The sequence below is a fragment of the Trichechus manatus genome, unplaced genomic scaffold (assembly GCF_000243295.1).
Source record: "Trichechus manatus latirostris isolate Lorelei unplaced genomic scaffold, TriManLat1.0 scaffold00219, whole genome shotgun sequence".
Taxonomy (NCBI): Eukaryota; Metazoa; Chordata; class Mammalia; order Sirenia; family Trichechidae; genus Trichechus; species Trichechus manatus.
The window spans coordinates 699614-726471 of NW_004444155.1; the positions used below are offsets into that span (position 1 = coordinate 699614).

Below are 26858 nucleotides of genomic sequence, written 5' to 3' on the forward strand. Positions count from 1 at the left end.
AGGGGTTTACTAGGCAGAGAATTGAGGAAAAGGCATTCTGGTAAGAAATGAGGGGAACAAACAGTTGAAAACATGAAAATATAGAGACAAAGGCTGAATGTCCCAGGCTACCTGGCCTATAGGAGAATATGTGTGGGAGAGTCATGGAAAGTGGTACCATAAGAGAAAGATAGAATGCTGCCTTGAGAATTTAGACTTCCTTCTGAAGGCATAAAGTAGAGAATTGATGCTGAGCTGGCGAACAACATGATGAAAGCTATGTTAGAATGCAGGGATGACAGAGAGGATGACAGAGAGGATGACGAGAGGCAGGAAGGAGTCCTTTGCAGTGGTCCAAAGAAGAGATAGTAAGGATCAGAAATAGAGTAGAGGAACTGTGAAAGACTCCAAATGAGAGACTTACTAGAACTGGGTGACAAAAGAAGGAACAAAAGGCTCCAAAGAGGTCTTTGCGTGTCTCATTTGGGTGGCTGGGCGCAGTGTTGCCTTTTTAAAGCAATGAAGTGAAGGAGGGGCTATAATGGATGAGATTTGAGCTGCCCAGGGCATGAGTATGAAGAAGAGAGTCGGTAATTCAAGCCTGGGTTTGAGAGAGGAATCAAAACTAGTGATGGAAGTCCTTTTTATGTGGGAGAAGGCTACAGCTGTGAACGGTGGCCCAAGGAGAACATGAAGAAAGAAGAGGAGCCAGGATGGTGACTAGGGGGAGGAAAAAGGTGCATGGGAGGAGGACTAGGGTGAAGAAAGGCTGGAGAACCGGGGGATTGTCACAGTGTGGGAACTGGAGGAGAGCTTTGGTGAGGAGGGATGGTCACCAGTGGCCAGTGCTGCACACCCAACTGTGGCCATTCCAGGGTCAGAATGGGATAGCAGAAGAGCAGCTTCAGCGAAGGTGGTGGGGCAAAACCAACATTGCAGTAGGGGAAACAGTAAGTGGGAGAAGTTTTAAGAGGCAGTGTTAACTGGATCCTCACTGATTCATTGACTCAAGTTGAGTCTGGGGAATTCCCATTGTATTTTTCTCTGTCACCGGCCCTCTGATTCATACTGGTGGAAATGGGAGGAAATCTAGAGAAAATGCTTATGACCAGGTCAGAGCATAATGTAGGGTTATGCTGATCCCAGAACAAATTATTCTTATCTGTTTCTTCTATATTTATGTACTTCTCTTTGAAAGTCTTTCCTATAGATTTCACCAAGTTTTTTCTGTTTTCAGTGTCTTTGATATGTATGTCTTTTGGCTTTTATTGTTTTCCTTGTATTTCTTTTCATTTTCTTATCTATGTGTCTCACAGGAAGGGCCAGAGGGCTTGAATTTACCTGTGTCCCTTATCTATAAAAAACCAAAACCTGTTGCCATTGAGTCATTCTGAGTCATAGTGACCCTACAGAACAGAGTAGAACTGCCCCACAGGGTTTCCAAGGCTGTAATCTTTACAGGAGCAGGTTGCCATGTCTTTTCTCCCTCTGAGCAGCTGGTGGGTTTGAACCACCAACTTTTTGGTTAGCAGCTGAGCGCTTAACCACTGTGCCAGCAGGGCTCCTTCCCTTGTGTATAGGGAAGCTCTTTGTCTCTGCAAGTTTGTTAGCAAATGTAACACTGTTTATAGATATCCTAGCGGAAGCACTGGACCAATGCTCAGAAATTTAAACAAAAATTTTATTGAAGGAATAACTTCATTTGGCGGGATGGGGAACACGTGGCATTCAAACTGGCTGGAGTGCATGTTCTGCTTTGTAGGCAGAACAGCAGAGTATTTAGCAGGTAGAATAAACAAATGCAAAACAGTTTCACATCAAAGCGAATGCAAGAGGAGGATGGGAAATTTACAAGGGGTGGTTAGACTACATCAATTTCTAGCCTAACACAAATGTCTTACGCCTCATAAAATTTGACTAAGGCAGTATTTCTAAACATTCTTGGTGTGGGGGTTTAGTGATGGTTTGCAAGCTGTGTCAACTTAATTGGAGTTCTTTAAATGTAAAGAGTGAAGATTAAATCAGCTCTAAATGTAAAGTCTTTTGAAATGTAAACATTGTGCAGCCATCTAAGGGGGAGTGAGATAGGGCCCTGGAATTCACTGGGTGAATTCCTGAAAAGCAGTTAAGATAGCACGTTTATTTACATAAGTGAAAGCCTGAATCTGCACTCTGTGTTAGAGATGGTCAAGAGTTTTACAGCTATGATCTGCCTCCTTACTTTAACAGACTTAAACCTTGGTGGTTTAAAAGGTCAGCAGTTTGAATCCACCAGGCGCTCCTTGGAAACCCTATGGGGCAGTTCTACTCTGTCCTATAGGGTCACTATGAGTTGGAATTGACTTGACGGCAACAGGTTTGGTTTTTTGTTTTAGTTTGTACCTAGTTACTAACTTACAGAGAACTAGCAGATTGCAGTGGAAAAATCCCAATGGGTGAAAATTAATTTGGGAGTCAGAATTGATATATACCTCTTGGTTGTGAAGTTATTCACAGGTTCTAACTTCATTTAACATTATCTGTAAGGTGCCTTCTCTGGGGCCAGCTGTGTAAACATGCTTAACAGGCACAGGGCTTTTTTTTTTTTTCCCAAGCAATAAAACTTTGACAAAAAAGGCTGAATGGTTTCTTAGAAGAGTAGAAATGAAAGTCTTATTTTAATTCAGAATGGAGTTTTTTTATTTAGGTCCGAAGTCACCTAATTCAGATATGCCAGCACCTCAGATTCTAAAATTCACATACACATAGACTTTCTGTGTCCCTTGTTGTGTGCCGTTGAGTCCTTTCCAACGCATAGCAACCCTTTAAGACACAGTAGAACTGCCCCCATAGGGTTTCCTAGGCTGTAATCTCTACGGAGCAGATCACCAGATCTTTTCTTCTATGGAGCCATTGGTGGATTCGAACCGCAGACCTTTGGGTTGGCAGCCAAGTGCTTTAACCATTGGGCAACCAGGGCACCGTTCTCAGTTCCTTGTGTGTTGTTTTTTCTAAGCTCAGTCTTGCTAGTCTTTAAATTTCCTATTTTTGAATTCTCAGTATATTTTCAAATTTAAAAAAAGGCCCCCAAATTTAAGTTGTTATTCATATTCTCTGAAGCAGTGGTTCTTAACTGTTTTTTGGATACTGGGGTCAGTGATGCCTTTGAAAATCTAAAGAGAGCTGTGGAGGCTTTCTCCATAAGGCAAGCACATACACCCACACAATAAATTTTGCATGTAGTGAGGCATTTATATGTAAAATCCTCCTAAGTTATATCCATGGACACCTTAAGTGTCTGTGGACCCTAGTTAAAAAATGAAAGTTGTTTCTTACTGAACTTGCTTGAAAATCGTCTTCTACTTCTGTTCAGTTTAGAATCCAAGTTTATTGAATAAAATTACAGTTAAATCTTTCCAGACATATAAATAAATATCTTGCTCTAGTGTAGTTTTTCATATTTTCTATATTTAAAAAATTTTAAAGAAATTCTGTTTCTCAAAAGGTGGCGTACATTGCTCAGCCTGCATATGAATAGTATTCTAGCTATAAGAGTACTCATCCTCAAAGGTTGTAGATCCTGCTCTGCTGCAGCTGCATCACCAATCAGGGAAAGGCAAACTGCAGTGGGGATGAACCTAGCTATTGGCCTCAGCATTACTATCTCCGGGTCTCAGTTTCAGTCATCTTATTTCTAAAACTGTTTATGCTTGGGGCTTTAACAAGTTAAAGAGTCTGTCCTTCAATTAATTGAGCAGTGGACTTTAAATTTTTTTTAAAATTTGTTTTATCTTTTCTGATAATTTACAATTCTGTATTTCAAAGATTTCTTGTTCTTAACCATTGGGAAAAACAGTCAGTAATGTAACTTGTCAGAAAATTCCAAAGAAAAGTGACTCTAATAACTAATTCCATCTGGATTTGAATGAGGGTAATTTCTCACCTGCATGGACAGCATTGTCTTTGGTCTGTTCCAGTACGTAATTAGCCAAATTGAGAAAACAGTCATAAAGAAATCCAGAAATTAAAATTATCTTGGTTAATATTTAATGGTGAGAGACAGGAAATCTAGTATCTATTTCTGCTTTGAACCCGAATTTTTAACGTTTGCTTTCAGATTACACTTTGGTGATTTTCATTACTGAAATGATAGTGGATTTCCTAAGTGATTACAAATAATAAGCAAAAGAAGCGGGACTAGATACATAATAGAATTGAGTGCTTTGGAAAGTAACCCTGCTTCTCTTGATTTTGATGAACAGTATAACTAATCCTGTAAGGATCTGATTTTCAAGTAATAGGAAGAAAAAATCGCCTAAAAAATTCAAAAGCTATAGCCTTTCTCATGTAGGCCCCTCTTGTTTTTTGCTTCTTTGTTTTATTTTTGCTATTTTGCTGCAGGCGAAAGATTCTGGTCTTGTTCTTCTGGCAAGTCTCCCTCTCTCTCTTCTTGACTCTGGCTTGTGCTGGTGGATATCCTTTTCCTGTCACAGCCACAGGTTCACGTTGATTTTCACTTCAGGATCATGAGGCCTATTTACTTTCATTGTTTATTTCTTTTGATGGAAGAAATGATTCAGAATTTACCTCAATTTAATAGTGGCTTGTTAAGTGGAGACTTAGGCAGTTCCAGATTTGCTTTTCATCTTTTTATTCCTTGGCTTAAAAAAAATCCTTTTGAATTACTAAATAAGATCAGGTTTTAACCTAGAAAACTGGTTTTAGTCAAGGATTTTTATTAAGTATTGGTCTTAATGTGTTTTGGAAATAATGAAATATATTTGCATTTTTGTGAGTTCTAACAATAGTCTTAATTGGTTGGGTTCTTTTACAACTTATTGGTGATTTAGAAAGATTAAAAAACAGTCTTGGTAAAGTAATTTTAGTTCTAAAATAAAATTTTTGATTGATGAATTATTTAGGATTTTAAATAGGCACAAATATAAAGTTTGCCACTTTAATTCTTTTGCTCAACTCTGCTGTTTTGGAACATTTCTCAGGAAAGAAGTGGGTTCATATGTGCCAGTGTTTGTCTCTTAAGCAGAGCTGATTGGTGTGCTGCAGGAGGAGGGAGCTCTTACTTAAGAAGAGATCGATCTGGCTTGAATTCCAGCTACCTTGCTGTGGAGTACATGGAAGAGTCTTCTTTTTGCTTCTTCATACTCAGCAGTGTTGAACTTTGCCTGAGCCCTGTGCTTCTGGAAAACAGTGATGATCAAGAAACACTTCCCCGCACTGCTCCGCCTTTCCCCCCTCCCCTCCCACAGCTTTTTATGTTCCAGGAAAAGGTTTACTGCAAAGAACCACCCTTCCCTGTATGACTTTCATATGACCCACAAATAACTCCTTGTTGACTCTGACAAAGCCAGAAATCAAGCCTCCACATTCCTGTTCTTTGCCTCAGAAATGATTAACTAAACTGTTTGTACACCTTGGTCATTCTGGACAAAACACTTGGCTTGGCCAGAATCTATTTAAGCACTTTCCTTCCTCTAGATCCCTGAACATTGACCCAGCCTCAGCCTCAGCCAGCCTTCAACCTTTCCTTAATGCCTCCCCCTGAAAATTGGCTGACTTCAAGGAAAAATAGTTCTTGAGCAACTGTCCAGTCACACCATGCACTCCCCCACACCTGGTTCTTTCTAGCCTTGTTTACTCCTCCCTGTCAAAGAAAAGCCCTTTTCTGCCTGACCTTTGAGAACGTGCAGATCTTATGGTTGGAGCATTCTCCCTATGGCAGTAGTCCTTTTGAATAAAGTCTCTCCTTACTAGATCCAGATTTGTTTTGCCGTATTTCAGTTTTGTAATTTACAAAATGGAATTGGTAGCTGACCTAACTTCTTAATTATGGTTATTCAGAGGATAAAACAGTGATAGATTAGAATGAACAAACAAATAAGAAACAAAGACAAAAGCACAAGCCAAATGGCATGTTATAATGTGATCTCTAAAGAGTGTGTGACCCAAGGGGACTCGACTTGTAGCGTGTGCATTGGTCTCTCCTGCGTTGCAGGAGCGTGGCCTTGAAGGAACACATCACAGGTCTTCTTGCTTGCATTTTTCCTTAAAGTTTGTTGATTTAGTTCATATGATGGTAAGTTGTAAAGCAAAATCTATGATAAAGGCAGTATTATAATTACACAGTGTTGGCTAAGATAACATTTTCTGTGTTTTTATTAGCTTCACATTTTCAAACTATATTGAGCAATACTAACTTTGGAAATATAGTAGAAGATTCTTATTTTGTTTTAAGTATTTGTAACTATTTGAAATGTTTTTCCTTAACTTTTTTCACATTTTCATAAGTTTGGCACAAACTGTAAAGACCCTACGGTTAAGAAAGAACACAGTGAAATTTTCTTTATACAGGCATTTTACAAATACTCTGATCTTTGCTGTACTGGGTAAGCGATTTAATTTTTCATATAATAAATTATGTTAATATTACATTATAAAAATGGCATGGCAGGGGCATCTGACCTCCAAGGCTGATTCCTATGAGGCAGAGGTCAGACATGCCTCCACCCTCCAACCTTTCTTCCAATCTGACACCAACCGTCCCTCCCACGGCACTCTGCTTCTCTGCTAGGTTCAGTAATTCGCTGCCATGACCACACAGAACTCACAGACAATACTCACGATTATGGGGTTTACTGGGGAAGTAACAGGTTATATAATTCAGGTTTAGGAACACTCAGCGTACAGTTCTTCAATCAGGACAGCCTCTTCTCAGCCATACCCACAGGCATGCCTCTCTCTGTTCCCTCGGCCTCTGCCCTGCTCAGGCAAGTGTTACAAAGCTCATTTAGGTCTGCTGATTAGTGCCTGGAGGCACCCCACTCCGCCAGTAAGCCTTGGCCCAAAGGCGCTCAGCTCTCTTGCTCCATGTGTCAGCACACCTACTGTAACCGCCTTGCTCCATGGGCCAGGAGGTCCACTGTACCATCTCCTGCTGGTCTCCTAGTTCGGCTGCCTCTGCTGACACCATCTCTCTGCCTCTGCTTCTTGCTGTCTCCAGTGTTAACAGCTCGCTCTGTGTCTTCTGGGTCTAGGAGGTCTCAGCACAGGGATCCCAGATCCAATGGATGCACTCCACACTTAGCTATCCCTTCTTTTTTGGTGGTAGTAGCTCCCCCTCTGCTCTGGGATTGACTTCACTTTTAAGCCAATCAGAATGGCAAAACTGACCAATCCCCTCATTAGGGTGCCATACACCTTATTTACATTGTTAGCAAGCTGTCCCATCCGCTTGGTGGGCCACAAACACTTTATTTGAGTAGTCTTTACCCAATCATTTGGTGGGAGTTACAAAGACTATGACCAGAAGGACTGTATTAAGTAAATCACTGCACTGCAGGCATGTTTTTTTAAAGGTGACTTTTTATATTTCAGCTTCTGTAGTGTTTATGGTATGGACAACTAAGACATTTAGAATTGCAAAATGCCAATCAGTAAGTATAACCTTTCTACTTAAACAGTTTTCACTTTTAATTATATAATTTCATTTTGTATAATTTTAAAGAAATTTTTGTATTTGTAAATAGAGATAATTCCAGTGGGGGATTTTCCATTTAATTTGAATTCTTTTCTATAGAATTATAAAATCTTTTGCCTCCTTTAAATGACTCTGAAAAGTTCTTCCTGAGTCGTCTTTTCCTGTTATGTCCTTCTCTTCTTTTTATATACTTGAAAGAGAATCCTGTCTTGCAAAATTTAAGGTAACAGGAAATCTTTTTCTTGTTTTTCTTTCTGCATATCATGAAATTAGGTCATTTTATATCTGCCCCTGTTAAATGAGACTGTAAATGTTAAGTCTCACATGTTTCTGGGATGGTATAATCATGGACATTCAGGAGATATTCTTGATGGGTTTTCTAGTCAGAAGATATATTTCTTAGACTTGGAATATAAAAAGCCCCTTCTTGGGGTTTTTGGAGATTTTAAGCTAGTCTCCAGTTCTGTATAAACAATTGCAAAGAGCCCTCTGAAAATCCTGGGCTGCCTTCTACTGCCTTAGGGACAATTTAAAGGGAGAAGAGGCTGAACTTCCTGGAATTTCTTTTTTCTCCTCCTCCCAACTTAGTGTTGTTCACTTGAACTTCTAAATTTTAATTTTGTTTTTTATCTTTCAGTTAACCCTAAAATTTCATGGAGGGGAACATTTATAATGTGAACAACCCTTTAGAAACATTTTCAAAGCATATATAATACAATCTCCTGTCCTACTAAAAGCAAAATAAGCTACTGGGAAAATATTTGCATTGAGATTTTTACATCAGGTTCTAGTGCCACTGAGTGATCACTGTCAAAATACCCATAGTCGGCTTGGTTCTAATTCTGCTATTAACTTGCCTCATGACTTTGACGAAGTCCATTCGTCTTTTTAAGCCTTACTATTCTCTCCTGGAAAACAGGAAGATTAAAGTACCTCTGAAGCCCGTTACGAGTCAGAATCAACTCAGCGGCAGTGGGTTTTTGGTTTCTGAAGCCCATTTAAATTTTAATTCTCTGGATGATAATTTAGTTTTATGTTAGGATCTGATTCCTATGAGACTGAAGGAAGCATTAATTTTGATTTTATAAAGATAAACATTTTGAGTGAATTATTTGATATTTCTTAGTTTTTATGTTGAAAAATGTGTGCTTGGTGATTTGAAAGACTTACTGGTAGGAAAGATTTTATTAGTACTTGTCATTGAAGAGAGAATCTATGGTTAGCAGAAAATTAATTTTTCATTTTTGGATTGTCCTTTTTATAGGATTGGATGGAACGCTGGGTTGATGATGCATTTTGGAGCTTCCTTTTTTCACTTATCCTTGTTGTAATAATGTTTTTGTGGAGACCATCAGCAAATAATCAGAGGTACCTAACATAGGAAACTTCCATTTGGCAAGCATTTGTTGATCACCTGCTACAATGTCAAAGACACATTTATAGAAACTGTAGGGAAGTAGTCTTTGCTTTTAAGGATTACATGGTCAAATGAGGAGACAAAAATAACAAATGCAAGATACTGAATTAAGAGATATATAAACCAAGTCTAGAGGGAAGAGGGAAAAGAAAGACTTCATGAAAGAGGGAGTATGTATGTTAGACCTTGAGGAAAGGAGTAGGACAGTGAAAAATTGAGAATGGAAAGAGTATACATTTTCTGGGGTAGTAGGAAAAGACATATGCTTTGGAGTTGAGCGAGGCATGCAGTTTGGCCAGTACTACTTATATTGGAAGGAGATAAAGCTAGACAGGAGGGTGAGGCCAAGATGGTAAAGCACTTGAATGCTAAGTTCAGAAAGTTGTACTTTAGACTGCATGTAATGGGGAGCTCCACCTTCTCTTGCCACATCCTTCTTCCCAAGGGAATGCGCTGTTAAGTTTATTGTAAATACTTCTAGGAAAAAAATGAAAAAGTTTATACCAGTATATGTATTTCTCCGTCCGTTTTAAAAATTATACAGTAATGATAATACATATATCCATACCCTGTTCTGCACCCTCTTGTTTAAACTGTATCTTTCCGTATCATCACATATAGATCTACCATATTGCTTTTACTGGCTATATGGTATTCCATCATATGAATGTGCAGTCAATTCTTACTATTTGTGGCAGTTATAATCATCATGTATAGATCTACCATATTACTTTTACTGGCTATATGGTATTGCATCATATGAATGTACAGTCAATTCTTACTGTTTGTGGCAGTTATATTCTATAAAGTCATTTCAAACACATGAATTAGTGAAATACTCAACCATTGTCCTTAGGGAAATACAAGGTTAGGTGCCTCTGAGACGCTGTTCACAGCACTTCATCAACTGATCAATACATAATCTTGTTTTATGTGTGCTTCTGTTTAAAGACACCTTATTTAATATATGTTGCTGAGTCATTAGCATTGAACTCACGGCCAGCAGTACTGTAACTCATGCCTGAACAGAGCTTATCTAACACATATTTTCTCTGTAAGGCACATCACAGGCCTGTTGCACTTAGAAACACTAGACAGTAGTTCAGCACTGCATGGGGGCCTTTTTAAAGTGAAATCACTAACAAAAACACGAAAATGTGAAAAATGTGGCACTAAATAGACCACAAAAAGGACACTTGTTTACAGTATGAGAGCTGAAGCAAGAAGGCAGAGTGTTACCATGTTTGACCTTGGCCGAGAATGTATGCATTGGGTGACTCATATTTTTCACCACTCTGCACATGTCCACAAATGACCACAAAAGTGCCATGAGTGTTGATTTAGAGGATAAAAATAAACCTGAGTGTGTAGACAAATTCCTAAATAGGGACTCCGTCCGTAATGAGGACCAGTTTCTGATTGTTAGACAGGTGGCTGGGTAACAAAAATACCCAGTTATATGCTCAACTGCTAGCTGAAAAGTTGATGGTTTCACTTACCCAGAGGCTCCTCGGAAGACAGGTCTGACGATCTTCTTCCAGAAGGTCACAAACCCTGTGGAGCAGTTCTCCTCTGCACACATGGGGCCACCATGAGTCAAAATCGACTCAACAGCAACTAACAACAACACTTATTAGACATTTGTTTCTAGATTTTTGCTGTTAACAATGCTAGTTGAATGCTGTTGAACATCTGTCTTAGTGAACATTTGTTAGTATAGAATACAGTAAATGTATCTTTATTGTGATAGATGTTGTCAGAAGACCTTCTAGAAAGGTGGTGTCAGTTTACACTCCATCAACAATGTTTGAGAGGAAGATTTGTGACCTTATCACCTAGTAAATGTAGCTCAATCAGTGTGCTTTTTTTTTTTTTTTAAATTTCCAATCAGATAAGCAACTCCCTTCTTAATGAGGGGATGAGCTATGAAGTGGTGGGCAGGGAGGTAAACCTGAGACAGCAAAAAAAGGTGCGGTGAAAAGTTCCCTTCCCCCAACATTCTATGTTGCAAAATTCCCTTCTAGAAAGGTTTTATCCATTTATGCTTCTGCCAGCAAGGTATGAGCGCTCATGTTTCACAGTTTCCTCACAATAACCTTTGCTAATTTGAGAGTAAAAAATTTGAACTTCCATTCTTTAATTGATGAGAAACTTTTAAAACAGATTGTCTGTATACAGTGACTGTTGTAGATATATTTAACCTGAAAATTGGACAGGTTTAAACATGCTAGTAAAATTACTCCTTGTTTTTGTTGTAGATATGCCTTCATGCCCTTAATAGATGATTCTGATGATGAAATTGAAGAATTCATGGTAACATCTGAAAATTTAAGTGAGTGATTTGTTTTTAGTGACCATTTTACATATTGTAACAGAAATATTGTTCCTTTACCTATGATGCAAGGTCACATACACTGTAGGTTTTTTTTCCCTGCAAAATATTCATAAACCTCTATTATGATATGCAATCACAAACAAAAAAGCCAGTGATTAAATTTTCAAGATGGTTAATGTAATTTAAGCATTTGTTACTTGTTTGCTCTTAAAGTTTAAGTGTGAGAACTCTATGGTTACCCAGTCAGCAAAAACTGCAGTGTAAGCAGTATGGCTTCAGTGTCCTAGCTTCTTTTTTGCTGCTTTCATCTCACTCTCACCTTTCATGCTTTGCCGACTCTGCTATTAAGAAAGGAAATAGGGAAAAACTTATCTACCGCTAAGCTATTCAGTGTATTGGGGTTCCAGCTTCCAGTAATGATGGAATCACTTGTATTGGACTAACCTTCCTGCTGTTGCTATTATAAACTCTGGACAAAATATGTATTAAAAATACACTTCTTACCTACATTTCCAAATGGTATAGTAAAGCCCACACTCTGCCCAAAGTTTCCTCCATTAACTCTCCTTTAAAAAAGAATATATTTCCTTTTGGATAATTGAATGTGAGGCTATACAGGAAAGTATCATATAATTTTATATCTGTAATGTTTCTCATTATAGCTGAAGGAATAAAATTCAGAGTCTCTAAAACGATTTCCAATGGAGCAGCGAAACCTGCCACTTCTGATAATTTTGTGAGTACAGTTTATATTTAATAGACTCTCCATCTTTAATGCTTTAGAAATCTATAATATGACTGTCATACTCATTGATTATCAGGAAACATTTTTTACTAAGGTGCTTTTTTTGGTATGAAAATGTGTTTCCAAGGAGCAGTACTAGTTAAATACCAGAACTGAAATATCTGTTTTAGATCCTCACTTCTCAAGTGCTGCTCTTGAACCAGAGCAAGAGAATCATCTGAGAACTTGTTAGAAATGCAGAATCTCAGGTCTGCCCCAGGCCTTCTGAATTTGAATCTGGTTTTTAACAAGATTCCACAGGTGTTTCATGTGTACATTAAAGATTGAGAAGCTTTGTTATAGCAACAGCTTGTGTTAACTCTTAAAAATTTAAAACTTATTTTAGAAGCCATCTTATATAACATTCATTAACTGTTAGGAAAAGGACTTTATGTGTTACCTATGCAGTTACAAAAATCAGCATAAGTTGTTTTTTTTTTTTTAACTATGGAAGCTTAAATAAAATGGTAAAATACGTGGCAGAGATGAGTTTTAAAATGTTTCATATGTTAAATATCATTATGAAGGAAACTGGAAATGGGTATTGAAGTTTTATATTCTGCTTTCTTACAATTATATAGTTATGATTATTACCATGTAAAAATTCATGTATCCACATAAGTTCTGACAGGACAGATGATATATTGAAAAATACCTTTTTTTGGTTGGATTTGGTAAATTCTCAAATTTTGATTTTTGGTAATGTAATAATTCTTTAAAATGTGTTTTTTCAGTAGTTTTATGGTAATTCAGCTAAGTTTTTAAAAGCTACAAGTTTAATTATCTAGTGTTAAGAGTTATTAAGCTTACAGTTGGCTAAGGCATTTCCCTCTTATTTTAGAGATCTGTCTTACTTTAAGGAGCCCTGGTGGTACAGTGGTTAAAGTGCTTGGCTGCTGACCAAAAGGTCGGTAGTTCAAACCCATGAGCCACTCTGTGGGAGAAAGACTTAACAGTTTGCTTCCTTTAAGATTACAGCCTTGGAAACCCTACGGGACGGTTCTGGTCTGTCCTTTAGGGTCACTAGGAGTCAGAATTCGCTCGACAGCAGTGGGTTTGGTTTTGGTATATTAGTTTAAAGCTCAATATTTGCAAACACATCAAGGGAATACTTTTTTATTTCTCTAAACTAAGTGCCGTCCAGCTCTTGATCAGAAATTGGGGGCCTAGATCCACTCAAAGAATCAGGGTTCCTATTAATATTGGCTCAGCCACTTTATCTCTGTCTAAGGTAAGCAAAATGTAATTAATAATTAATACTAGAACCAGAGCATTCCATATAGTCAGTATTATGGATTGAATTGTGTTCCGCCAAAATGTCAGCTTGGCTAGGCCATGATTCCCAGTATTGTGTGATTGTCCACGATTTTGTCATGTGTTTTTCCTATGTGTTGTAAATCCTACCTCTATGATGTTATGATGTTAATGAGGCAGGACTAGAGGAGTTATGTTAATGAGGTAGGACTCAAGCTACAAGATTAGGTTGTGTCATGAGTCTCTTTTGAAATGTAAAAGAGAGAAGCAGGCAGAGATGGGGGACCTCATACCAACAAGAAAGTAGCACCAGCAGCAGAGTGCGTCCTTTGGACCCAGGGTTCCTGTGCTGAGAAGCTCCTAGACCAGGGGAAGATTGATGACAAGGACCTTCTTCCAGAAATGACAGGGAGAGAAAGCCTTTCCCTAGAGCTGGCACCCTGAATTTGGACTTCTAGCCTCCTAAACTATGAGAGAATAAATTTCTCTTGGTTAAAGCTATCCTCTTGTGGTATTTCTGTTATAGCAGCACTAGGTAACTAAGACAGTCAGTAGACCACAAAGAAAATTTTTTACTTATTTTATAAACCACAGTATACAGTATAACTTTTATTTTTCCTTGTCCAAATGAGATAACTATAAGCAAATTTCTATTAAAAAAAGAAATCTAAATAACATAGTGGCCTGCTTCCTTTTCTTGTCCCCTGCAGGTACATAAATAGAAGTGATACACCTAAATAGGCTTTTCAGAATTTAGAGTATTCGTGCCATCATCTTGAGATCGCATTCCTGTTGAAAAATTATAAGCTCATGGTATAAAAACTTAGGAGACATAATAAGTGCTCAGTGCAAATCAATATTCTTGCTATTTTCTATCTTATGTTCAACTGTATGTGTATTTACTGTGGTTTCTAAGGATAAAAAAATAACACATATGCATCTAACTAAAACCAAAAAGAAGAGCGGAAATCTTTAAATACTGGCAAAATTTTTATGTGGTAGTAATGCTAACTTTTTAGGACATATGTAGAGACTAAAAAGAATGTCATGCATTTGAATTGAAATATTTGAATTTTACTTACATTCTATTAAAAATATTCTGCTTTCAGGTGTTATTAAGCAAATGGCTAATATGTAAATGTTTCTTCAGGATGAAGATTTGAAGTGGGTGGAAGAAAATATTCCCTCTTCATTCACGGATGTGTAAATATCCACTTAAAGTTTGATCTATAATTTAGGCTATAGTTTAGAGAGATAATTCTCATACTTTGTCATGTGCTTTTCAAACCTCACATCTCCATATGTTTTTGTAACGCCCTATTGCCAGGAAATGTCTAATTTACTTCATATGGAACTGTAAAGAAAACAAAGCCCTGGCTTAGCCTCTCTTTATTCTTCCTCTTTTACTGTATAACAGCTATTTTAATACCAGTGGCCTTTGACTAACTCAAGGAGCTGTGGTGGCACAATGGTTAAAGCACTCAGCAGCTAACCAAAAGGTTAGAGGTTCAAATCCACTAGTGGCTCCACAGAAGAGACCTGGCTATTGCTCTTGTAAAGATTTCAGCCTAGGACACCCTATTGGACATTTCTCCTCTGTCTTATAGGGTTGCTGTGAGTCAGAATCGACTCAACGGCACACAACAATAACAACATGATCAGCTCCCATTTTTTTCTGATCTGAGTTATCAGGGTCATTTTATTTGTGTTAACTTTTTGTTGTGGAAGAGCTCAAGCATATGTAAAACCTTTTTTTAAAAACACATAACCAAAATACCGTATATGGTAGGAAAGGTTTTGGAAGAAAAACATGAGCATAGGAAAAATAGGAGGTGTATAAGAACCCGCTCTGGGAACTTTGGCTATTAAGGTTCTTCTGTATTTATGTTCTTTATTACACAAGAATTCCATATAGGTGTTTCCACAGTATATAATAGAATAGCCAAGTATGTTAACATTTTGTATATTGTTCTTTCTTTTCCCTGCCCCATCTAAGTCATATTTAGACAGTTTCTATCTAGTATGATGTCCTTTTTGCCTGAAGAATTTCCTTTACATTTCTTATAGTGCAGGCATGCTGGTAATGAATCTCTCAGATTTTCTCTGAAAAGGTCTTTATTTCACTTATTTTTTAAAAAGTTATTTTTGCCAGGTATATATATACAATTCTTGGTTTACAGTTTTTTCTTTCAACACTTCAAAAGTTGTAATTCCACTGTCTTCTTGCTTGCATACCATATCTTTATGCAAATAATACACACCTTCTATGTTTGTTTGCCAACTGCTCCCTCCCCCATTGAGGTATTTTTGTAAGCTACTTGTGCTAATTTTTTTAAATAGCAACATGTAAAAAAAAATTGGCATAGCAGCACTTACGAAAATACCTCGTGGGGGAAGGAGCAGTTGACAAATGTAGAAGGTGCATGTTATTTGCTTTAAAATATGATAGTTTCTGGAAAAAAAAGTCTGCTTTAGTTCTTATTTTTTGTTTCTCAATGTTATGTGGGGCCTTTTTTTTTTTTTTTTTTTTTTTTCTGATGGCCTTCAAGATTTTCTCCTTACTTTTCACTATAAATATGATGATTCTGGGTGCATGTGTGAGGAAGAGGGGAGGTTGATAATTCATCCTGCTCAGGATTTTCTGAGCTACTTGGATACGTGGTTTGATATTTTTCATTATTTTTGGAAAATTCTTGATCATTATTACTTCATATATTTCTTCTGCCTTATTTTCTGTCTTCTCCTCTGGGATGCCATTTTAACATATGTTAGGCTACTGATATTTTTCCAAAGCTCTTGGATGCTCTGTCCTCTTTCTGATCCCCTAAACCCTCCTACAAAAGATCTGGCGATCTGCTCACATAAAGATTACAGCCTAGGAAACCCTATGGGGCAGTTCTACTCTGTCCTATAGAGCTGCTATGAGTCGGAATCAACTTGATGGCACACAACACCAAATCCCCCCCCACCACACACACTTTCTTCTATTGATGTTTTAGTTTCAGTAGTTTTTATTGATTTATCTTTAAGTTCACTGGTTTATTTTCTTGACTGCATCAAGTCTATTGATCCACCAAAAATATTCTTTTTTATTTCTAGTATTTCCATTTGAGTCTTATAATTTCCATCTCTCTGTTGAAATTTCATATCCATGTGTGTTGTCTACTCTTTATTCGGGTCTTTAACATAGTAAGTTTAGATATTTTAAATTCTTTCATAGTTCAAGCATTGGCTCATATCTCAGTTTGTTTCTACTGATTGCTTTTTCTCTTGAAAATGGCTTCTTCTAGCTTTCTAAATATGTCTTGTAATTTTTTGTTGAAAGCTGGACATTGTGAAAAAGATAGTAGAGACTGAGGTAAATAGCATCTATGCTTGGAAATGGTTACACCTCATCTTTTAGGCCTTTATTATGGGGGAATTAAGTCAATGTGCTGTATTTTTACACACATTAACGCCTGCCTTCCACGTTAGTTTGCCAACTGCGCACTCCCCCTTGCAAGGTATTTTCATAAGCACTGCTATGCCAGTTTTTTTTTTTTTTTAACATGTTGCTGTAAAAAAAAATTAGCATCACACGCTTCTGAAAATACCTCACAGGGAGAGAGTGTGGTTGGTAAACAAACACAGAAGATGTGCATTATTTGTGTAAAAGTACAGTAGTGAGGAGTTGAGCTGGATTTAGGTTTATTCGTTGCTATGATTATCTTTAGTGTACCACTGCTTCAAATTCCTCTGTGTGTGTGTGTGTGCACTTGCATGTGCGCGGGGTGTGGCTGGTTTGTCAGAAAGTTTTTTTCAATGTCTGATCCATCCTTAGCTTTGGACCTTCCCTTTGCACTTGCACCTCAGAAAGAGTCTCTCCATGCTCTTGCCCTTCCCCAGTGGTAGATGGCTGTTACTTGTCACTCATTTATTGCTGATCTGTTGATGGAGGCTAGAGGGGCTTCTCTATTTTCCTGGCCCAGCCTCAGTCTTAAGTAGGCCTTATGTCCCTTGAGTGTTGGGCCTTTCTCAGTGATCCTGCCCCTCTCCTCAGAGTAGGAGATCTCTAATAGTCTGGGTCCAGAGTAGTTTCCTGCCTCTCCCCCATGAAGAGAGATTTTTATTTTTTTTCATTTTCTCCAGCTGTAAGAGGTCATCACCTTCTCCCTAAGGGTGACTGGGTTTGCTGCCCTTCCTCAGTAGCTTAAAGCTTTTGTTCTACAGGGAGAGGATCTGGGTGGGGATCCCCTCCTTCAGTCTTGCACTATCAAGGCACGCTTTCTCCAGTTTCCCATCCTGTTCCCAGTGTTTCTCGTGAGCACACAGTGAGGGTCCATGAAGAAGAGCCTCCAACTGGGCAGTTCAAGGCTGAACTCCCCTTCTCTGCAGCTTTTCTGCTCTCCTTCTAGGACTACATTTACATGTATTTTGGACTGTTTGATATTGTTGCAGTGGTCTCTGAAGTGTCTTTATTTTTCAATCACTTTTCTGTCTGTTCTTCAGATCAAAATTTTCCATTTATATGCCTTTAAGTGCACTGATTTATTTATTTTTTTACCATCTCAAACCTATCGTTGGCCCCATCTAGTGAATTTTTCATTTTCATCCTCTTGGTTATTTTCCTACTGCATATTAAATTATTTACATTTATTCTCCCTTGGGCACCTTTCAGTTTTTCTCTTTGTTACTGTATGATTTTTTTTTTTCTTTACTTTTCTGAGTTTGATCAACTCTTTTGAACTTCTTCCTGTTTTGTTTTTTTTCCTTTTTCTGCTCTTAGTTTTTAAATTTCCTATTTTAGATTGTTTTTAATATCACCAAATGTTCTTTTATGTTATTTCATTAAATTTCAAGTGTTGTATATCTTTCTTCTACTGTAAAATGTTTTGATTTGCAGTTTCTTTTCCTTTTTTTAATGCCCCATTACATAGAATTGGTGTTTTGGGTTTTTTCCTGTTCATAGGCATTTTGTAGAGAGGATTCATAATTTGAGTGCTCTCTTCCATCAGTGTGAGTGAAGCATAGTTTCTTTTATGGGTGAGGTTGATAGCTGGGGAGTGCAGAGAGGGAGAGGTTGGTGTGTCTTATTCTTCTTTTATTTCTACAAGATCTTTAAAATTTCCTCTTTTTCTTCCTTCACAGTCATATCTCCAAAAGATACACTTCTCTGTGTATCTGATTCTCCTTTGACAATAATGATTCTTCAAGGCTGCTGCTTTTGGTCCTGCTCATTTAAGCCCCTTTCCTGTAGGAGGTGCTGTGAACTACCAGGTCACCAACCTGTGCTCTGTATTTTGGTACTTGGTGTTGGACTTTTTTGAAGGGTATGGTTTTGTCTACACCTTGTCTAAGTCCTCCTGCCCTTCTACTCTTCCATATAGCCTCAGGCCTCATTCCCTGCTCTCTCTACTCATGAGCTTGCAGTGGCAGCAAGAAATCTGTAATTAGGTATTTATTTCTGTACTTATTAGGTAATTTCAAGTTTGTGGTGTCTCCTGGTAATGCTGAAGACGTGGGTTGTGTGTGGTTTTGTTTGCAGTTCTTAGTGATTGTATGGTTTTTTGGATAAAGATGTATGGTGCGATTAGGTGGCCACCATTATCTTTTAGATTTGGAAACTCACAACTAAAAAAAATACTTTAGAAGGAAATCTGGTCAGGCTCACCCTCTGCGGTGCCTTCACTTCTTGGTAGAAAGCAGTAAGGCTCCTGAGTAGTTCTCTATGTCTCAGAAAGTCATCACTCTCTACTCTACTCTTTCTTAAATAGAAATATCTGCTGATTATAAAAATTCCTTTGGAATATAAAGATTAAAATGTCTTGTTTGATAGTCTCATGAACCGTTTATGTGAAGTGAGTGAAGCCATATACTTCAAGACAGTTTCCAAAATGTTAGGTTCTTGGGAACCTTCTGAAACCTTGTTCAGTGAACCTTGTTCACTTCTGAAAACTTTAACATGAGAAATTTAGCACAGTGCTGTCCATATGTAATGTATAATTTATGTTGCAAGTGTAGTATTTAAATACACACAGAGAAAACCTTTTATATACATCCATGGAAATGGAACAAAAATTTTGCAAGTATAGGAAAATATAAACAGATCATCAATAACCATATGATGCAGTGTATTCTAGGATATTAGTACAGTATTCGTTATGGATTTTCCTTATCTTTGATAAGCCACTGAGGTCAGATTATCATAGCTCACCTCTTTTTTTAGCACTGAAGACATTAAGTTTCAAGTAGTTGTTTAGCTCACATAGGGAACCCTATTGGAGATTACTAGTGTTTATCTCTAAACAAGGTGCTAAGCACCCAGCAGTCTTCAGGGCCCCTAAAAGCAGTCTCCTTCTCTGGATTTTACTGTTTGTCTTAATAGTATCACTCCAAACTGTCTGATTTGGCTCCTTTCCCACATCTAGTTAATCTCTCCCAGTTCTCTTTCTTCTGCCATCAATGTGGACTGCACTGTAAATAGCATCTTCAGGAGCTGTGCACTGATGTCACTTTCATATTGGACTTTGGCACTCCCCCTCAAAGCTCTACCACACATTGAGACTAGATAAGCTTACCGAACATTTTTACACATTTGTCTTTTGTTTGTATCCACATTTTTCCAGAGCAAAGCTTTTGTTATATGCATCTTCCCCTTTGCAGTACCCTTCATTGGTAGATGTGCAGTCAGTGCTAATAATGACACAGGAGTTAAACAAATGCTTGATTCCATAAATACCCCTTTCCATAATGTTTTCATCCCTCTTAAGTTCTCAAAAAAGCACATGACATTTAGGTTTTTAAATTAAATGACAGACCACCACTTAGATGCTTGTCTAACTATTCATAGTAAAAAAATACCAAGGAATTAAAAAATAAATGCGTAGTTGATGTCAGTTGCATTTACAATTACTCATTTGTATGTTTTAGCCATTGATACTCCTTCAACGTATTAGGCTCTAGAATTGCTGATCTTGCTTTTTTTTTTTTTTTTTCTCATTTTGAAGTTATGATTATTTTTATGCTTCAGTTAATTTTTAAATATAGCATACTTTCTAGAAAGTGCATAAAGCCTAATTGAATGTATAGGTCAGTGAATTTTCAAGATGAACACACTGTGTAACCGAAACTCAGAGGAAGAAATAGAGCATCACTAGTGTCTTAAACTCTCCAAATCATTCGTGACCTCCCCTTCCCAAAGGTACTGCCATCCTGATTTTTATACCTGTAGATTAGTTGTGCTACTTTTAAAAATGTTATCCCTCAATAGTTCATTCATTTCATTTTCTTTGCTGTATAGAATTCTATTGCATAAATATATCACACTTTACCCACTGGGGTTATTTTCAGTTTTGAGCTAGTAAAAACAGTGCTGCTATGAAAATTCTTGTCCATGTCTGTTGGTGAACCTAGGTATTCACTTCTGTTGGCTGTATATATCTGGGAGTGAGAATTGGTGGGTCATAGGGCATGCCCCCATTCAGCTTTAGTAGATATACTGGCATTAATTTTAATAACATTGTAAACTGTTTCCCCACTTTTATTTCAGAGCTCTTCCAGTGTTAGTGGATTCAGATGAGGTAAAAAAATTTTTTTGCTTATTTCCTTGGAGCTGTTATTTTCACAAAATATATTTTAGAAAGAAAGTCTTAAAGTTACTTTTTAAAATGATTGCAAGTTGAGCAGACTGAAAGACACTGTGGATTGGTTTGTGGATAAAGTTTAGAGAAGCTGGGTCCTCATTTAAAAAAGAAATAAGATGAATGCTTGTTGGTGTGAAAGAAGGGAAGAATTATTTTATGAGATTCTGATTTTATGATTTTCTAAGATCTTTTAAATATATAGGTAAGAGTTTAGAAGATTTTAAGATGACAGTTTGTCTAAATTACTCTCATACTTGTAGATGTTTTGCTGGGGTATTTAATAGTTTCTGATTTTCATTCACTAAGTAAGAAATTTGAATAAAGGACGTGGATTTAGGAGAGTTTTTTGAAGATAAAGGTAGTATGAATCACCTGAACATTGAAGGGTGGCCTAAGACAGGAAGAAGTCTGAAGTGTTGTAAGAATTAGAGGATGGATGTGGGGAGCATTCGCTTCTACAAAGGAGGAGGAGAGGGAAGTTACTGGCAGCTGAAGGGTAGTTTATATGGTGGCTGTAGAATATGGAGAGGAGCTACCACTCTGTTCACTGAAAAGGAAAGGAAACAATTTTAGCATCAGTGTAGTGGTTGGACTATGATGGGATGGAAAGATTTGAGAAGGTACACATGTACCTTGCTACAAAACAGTTCAAGATTTATAACTACAGAAAGATATACCATGAAATTATTTTTTTAGGGCATTGAAAGTATTCACTTGATAAATAATTGATTTTTTTTTTTAATTGTGCTTTAGGTGAAAGTTTACAGCTCAAGTTAATTTCTCATACAAAAATTTACACACACATTGTTATGTGACCCCTAGTCATTCTCCCTATAATGTGAGCACACACTCCTCCTTTCTACCCTGGATTTCCCGTGCCTGTTCAACCAGCTCCTATCCCTTTCTGCCCTCCTGTCCCGCCTCCGGACAGGAGCTGCCTATTTAGTCTCATGTATCTACTTGAACTAAGAAGCACACTCCTCATGAGTATTATTTTATGTTTTATAGTCCAGTCTATTCTTTGTCGGAAGAGTTGGCTTTGGGAATGGTCTCAGTTCTGGGTTAACAGAGAGTCCAGGGGCCATGTCTTCTGGGGTTCCTCTAGTCTCAGACCATTAAGTCTGGTCTTTTTACATGAATTTGAGTTCTTCACACCACTTTTCTCCTGCTCCATCAGGGACTGTCTGTTGTGTTCCCTGTCAGGATGGTGGTTAGTGGTAGCTGGGCACCATCTAGTTCTTCTGGTCTCAGGCTGATGGAGTCTCTGGTTTATGTGACTGATTTGTAACTTCAAAAATACATTAATTGAATAAAGTGAGGCAAATCCCTAGATGAGCTATGTCTAAGAAATCCATTTTAGCTTCTTCCCTGCCTCTCACTGGAGATTCTGGACTTGCCTTATTTTCTAGCTAGCAGGAAGTTGAAGTTTTCTGAACTTCTTAGGTAGATAATTGACAATATATTATTACAGTGTGAATTGTGGTTTTTATTTTCTATATTTAATGCTTCAGAGTATATCATGGAATAATTGCTTTGCTCTCCACATAATTGTGACTATTGAAAGACTGGAGAATTTTTTTAGGGTTCTGGAAGCAACTTTCACCTTTTGATGCATATCTTCTTTCTCTTAGGAAATCATGACCAGATCTGAAATGGCAGAAAAAATGTTCTCTTCAGAAAAGATAATGTGATCGGAACCCATATAAGTTGAAGGACCATCTTTCCTCAAGACTAAAGAGCTTTGTTTTCATATAGCTTAACAAGTTTTTGTTGTATGATCTAGAAATCCATGTATTAAAATCAATTCGGGTGGTAGGAGGGTTCTGTAACCCTTTTTAAGCTGACTCAGTTTAATGTCCATTAAATTGCCTAGATTTGGAAATAATCTGAGAAAAGTATTATGATAAAGTTCTAAGCATAAATGCCCTTAGCTGATGGTAACAGGCTTGTGGTTTTAGAATCTTTCTCTTTTCTGTGGAAAATATGACAATAGCAGATTTTTTTTTAATAAACACTTTTACTATTCTTCCTCTAATATTTGAGGTAATGTGATTCTTCTAAGGTATGGTATAACAGTGTTTCCATCTCCTAGAGTTATACTACTGGATGCAGTAATAATTTTCTTTGACTTTTATACTGATTTGATATTAAGTAAAGCTTGGTTAGTGTGGGAACATACAAGCATGTTTATGTGTTCAGTTTTGCTTGTTTTCTGCATAAAGCCCTTGTTTGCAAATATTGCCATGCATAGCAAATCATGGAGTTAGGTCTTCTCTGTCTGAGCTCAGGGAAACACAAGGGTACCATCTTCCCAGCATGGAGAGAGAAGTCCTGAGGGTCAGTTCCAAAGATCTGCTCTGTCCTTGCCGCCGCCCCCACCCCACCCTGGGCTGTGTGGGTATGTGCTGCCACTCAGTCTCCCTGGGGAAGGTGGGGAACACCTGGCCGCATGGCTCCCCCAGAGCACTCCCCCCTGGCGAAACACAAGACTCATTACCAGGGAATCTTGAGGAAAATAGAACCTTATCTTTTACATAATCTTGATATAGCGTTTTCATTTAAAGAAAAACGTGTGTGCGTGTGTATATTTGTGTGTATATGTATATTTAAATGCACACTACATCACTGTTAATCTTGTAATTTCTTAACCTTCAACCATGTGTTACACTTTATTTTGTTTATATGCGATTGAAAATTTTTGTTTTAATATATTTTTAAAAATGCAAAGTATTCTAAACTTGAAAGAGAATTGAATGTAGTATGATGAAAATGTGAATGTTTTGCTGCTTTCATGACCAAAGATACAGGTTAATGGATGTTTAGAATAGGAATTAAAGTTAGTATCTAGTATATCTTTATTTGAAGGAGTTCTAAGCTGGTGAATTGAGAAGTTACTTCAGGGAATTTTGATTGAGAAAGCATTAAAATCTTAACTAGTACCAACACTGAAAGACAACCTTTGATTTTTTTTCACTGTGAAGCCACGAAACATCTGCTTTTTCTTTCAAAAACCTACCGTTGAATGTATTTCTCATTCACTCATTTCACAGAGGTTAATAAAGACTATTTGTTTCTAGTAGTAATGTCTCTTGAAAGATATTTTTAGTAGTGAATGTTTGGAAGGTGAACAGTGTTGGCAGACATTACTGAAAAAGGCATGGTTTTCAAGTTCATTGCTTTGGGACATCTTTTCTAGGAAAAGAATGTCTTAACGGTTGTGGATTCCATTCCTTATTTCAGTTTCTGCCATAATAACGTGTTCCCACCCAGCTAGTGTTCCAGCGTTTATGTCCATTGTGGTTTTGGTGTATTCCACTTTAGCACAGTTCCTTTAGAGCTGGAGGTGACCACTGCCTTCTCATTCCTACCATTTTTATCTAATACCCCCCACCCAAGCTTTGGGGCAGATTTTGACCCCCTCCAACTCATCACTTGGCTGTAGTTGAAATTTGTGATGCAGGATCCTGGTCTTCCAGCCAGTGTTGTTGTGTGCAGTTCAGTTGATTCCAACTCACAGCGACCCTGAATGACAGGGTAGAACTGCCTCATACGGTTTCCTGGGCTGTAATCTCTACGGGAGCAGATTATCAGGTCTTTTCTCCCACGGAGCTGCAGGTGGGTTCAAACTGCAGACCTTTCAGTTAGCAGCCGAGCGCTTAACCATTGCGCCACGAGGGCTCCAGCCAGTAGAGCCACACATTTAGTGAGGTGTGGGTGGAGAGTTGATGATGTGTGATAATAAGGGAAAACTGTCTCTTATACAGAAGAAGAAAACACTTCTGCAGACAGAAAGATAAATGATGCTATCTGTTTAACTCAGCTACAGGCTTAAATGCAAAGTTTTCTCTTCAGAGAAAGCAGGATTTCTTTCTAATAGCCACGTCAGAAATTTTTTAATTTTCTAAGGCATGAGCTCTGTCACTTCCATTGATAATTACATTATCCATTGATGTTCTATGACCAATACTACAGAGGGCCTTGTTGTTAGTTGCCTTCGAGTAGATTCCAATTCATAGTGACCCCACATGTGCCGAGTAGAACTCCATAGGGTCTCCAAGGCTATGATGTTTCGGAAGCAAATGGCCAGGCCTGTCTTCCGAGGCACCTCTGGGTGAGTTCAGACCACCAACCTTTCAGCTAGTGGTTGAGCACTTAACCACACGCACCACCCAGGGCCTCCTAGGTTGTTCTTAGCCTCTCATATGAATTAGGATCGGGGTGGGGCGTGCCCTAGGGCCACAGCTGTGCTTCACAGAAAGGAGACGGGACACGGGGGACACGTTACACCCAGGGCCCCTGCACGGGTCATCTTGCCTAGTCCCCAAGGCCTGTGGGGCCCCAGATTGGTTGATTCTTAGGATGCCGTCAGGATGAATCTTAGTAATGAAGGCATCTGAGGAAAAGTCCGGTTATATGTGTTTATAGGTAAAGTATTTACGTGTTATTAATGTTAGATTTATTTGATGTGTGAAATTGCTTAAAAGGAAGTTTTCATGATTTTACTTAGATAGTATTTAAATATCTGCTTTAAAGGATGATTTATTTATTCAAAAATAAGGAAAAATAGGAGAATATGTGAATTTTTTAAGCCTGAGAGATGACAGGATGTGCCCATACTTTTCCTGTAAAGAAAATAATTTTTTAAATCTTTCATATCCTCTAGAAAACACTGACTTTCCCCCGTGATAACATTGTTTGCACTACTGTAATGTCAAGACTGAAAGTATGACAAAATGTACCTGTAAGGTTAATTTTTATATTTTTCTTAAAGAATTTGAGTCTTAGAGTATATGCACTAGGCTATACATGACTCTTTTATAGCTGAGAGATGTTATGCTAGATTTTTAAGTTATTAGTTCTGGTACTTGTGTCTTTGTATGATCAGCAGCATGCCACAAGCAATAAAAAATACCAAGCCTTATACAAAAGAAGTTTAACGTATTGGGTAAAGTTCTAAACATATCAAATGTACATAAGTGATAAAACTAGATTTCTAAGGAAGTGTACATTATAATACAGGAGCTCAAAATTACATTAAGAAATTTGTCTAGGACTAGAAAAATGTTCATTAATTTGGGGAGAAAGTTTAGGGGTTTAAGAAGTATTTTTTCTATTTAAAAGGGTTAAATTATATAATTTGAAAGAATTTGGTTTAAATGTAAGACAACTATTTGAAGGACTTTTGTTTGAAAAGTAGATGTATTTTTTGTGCCTTAATTGTTCTGACTTTTAATAAAATGCTTTCTGAAATTTTGAATGATCGAGTCTTGATAATTAATACTAGATTGTTAATCTACAGGAAGTGTAGACTCCAGTAGATAGCAGAAGGACGTAAACAAAATTCTTAAAAGAGGAGGTACAACTAATAACAAATGTGGAAAAGTGTTCAACCTCAGTGTTGATCAGAGAAATGCAAATAAAAGGGGAAATTTTTAAAAATAAAATTAACATGTATTTATATATTCTATTGTATGTGTATAAAATCCCTTTGCTTCCAAAGTCTGATGAAATGAGCACACATAAATTAACAGTGGTCGTGATGGTAATGCAATCCATAAATCTTTGTGGAGAGAAACTGAGCGATGTGTTTCTAACCTTTGAATAGTGTCAATTCTGGTGCTGTTTTTAAAAATGATCCAAAATACAGAATAAGGCTTCTGCACAAAACAGATGTTTATTACAGCATTAAAGTAGAGGCAAAATTAGAAACACACAAAATGTCAACAATAGAATAGTTAAATGAATTATGGTTTAACCAGCTATTTCATGGAATACTGTGCAGCCATTAGGAGCCCTGGTGGTGCAGCGATTAAGTGCATGGCCGCTAACTGAAAGATTGGTGGTTTGAACCCATCAGCTGCTCCGCAGGAGAAAGATGTGGCAGTCTGCTTCCGTAAAGATTCCAGCCTTGGAAACCGTATGGGGCAGTTCTACTCCGTCCTATAGGGTCACTACAAGTCGAAATTGACTTCATGGCAGTGGGTTTGGGGTTT

The 26858-nt window shown here is 37.6% G+C and overlaps 1 protein-coding gene across 4 annotated transcripts in view; it reads left to right on the forward strand.

Annotated features, from left to right (window-relative positions):
* Positions 1 to 26392, forward strand: part of TMEM87B (transmembrane protein 87B) — a 100530-nt gene extending 74138 nt beyond the window's left edge. For 2 of the 4 annotated variants that reach the window (XM_004388852.2, XM_023742802.1), the window contains 8 exons: positions 6254 to 6362; positions 7351 to 7409; positions 8718 to 8821; positions 11129 to 11202; positions 11868 to 11941; positions 14394 to 14446; positions 20772 to 20802; positions 22497 to 26392. In XM_004388852.2, coding sequence (XP_004388909.1) covers positions 6254 to 6362; positions 7351 to 7409; positions 8718 to 8821; positions 11129 to 11202; positions 11868 to 11941; positions 14394 to 14446; positions 20772 to 20802; positions 22497 to 22556 — 564 coding nt within the window. In that variant the 3' untranslated portion in view covers positions 22557 to 26392. Of the gene's footprint in view, positions 1 to 4359; positions 4432 to 6253; positions 6363 to 7350; positions 7410 to 8717; positions 8822 to 11128; positions 11203 to 11867; positions 11942 to 14352; positions 14447 to 20771; positions 20803 to 22496 lie in introns of all 4 variants that reach the window. The other 2 variants (XM_023742803.1, XR_002825950.1) reach the window with 2 other exon arrangements.
* Positions 26393 to 26858: the final 466 nt, after the last annotated feature.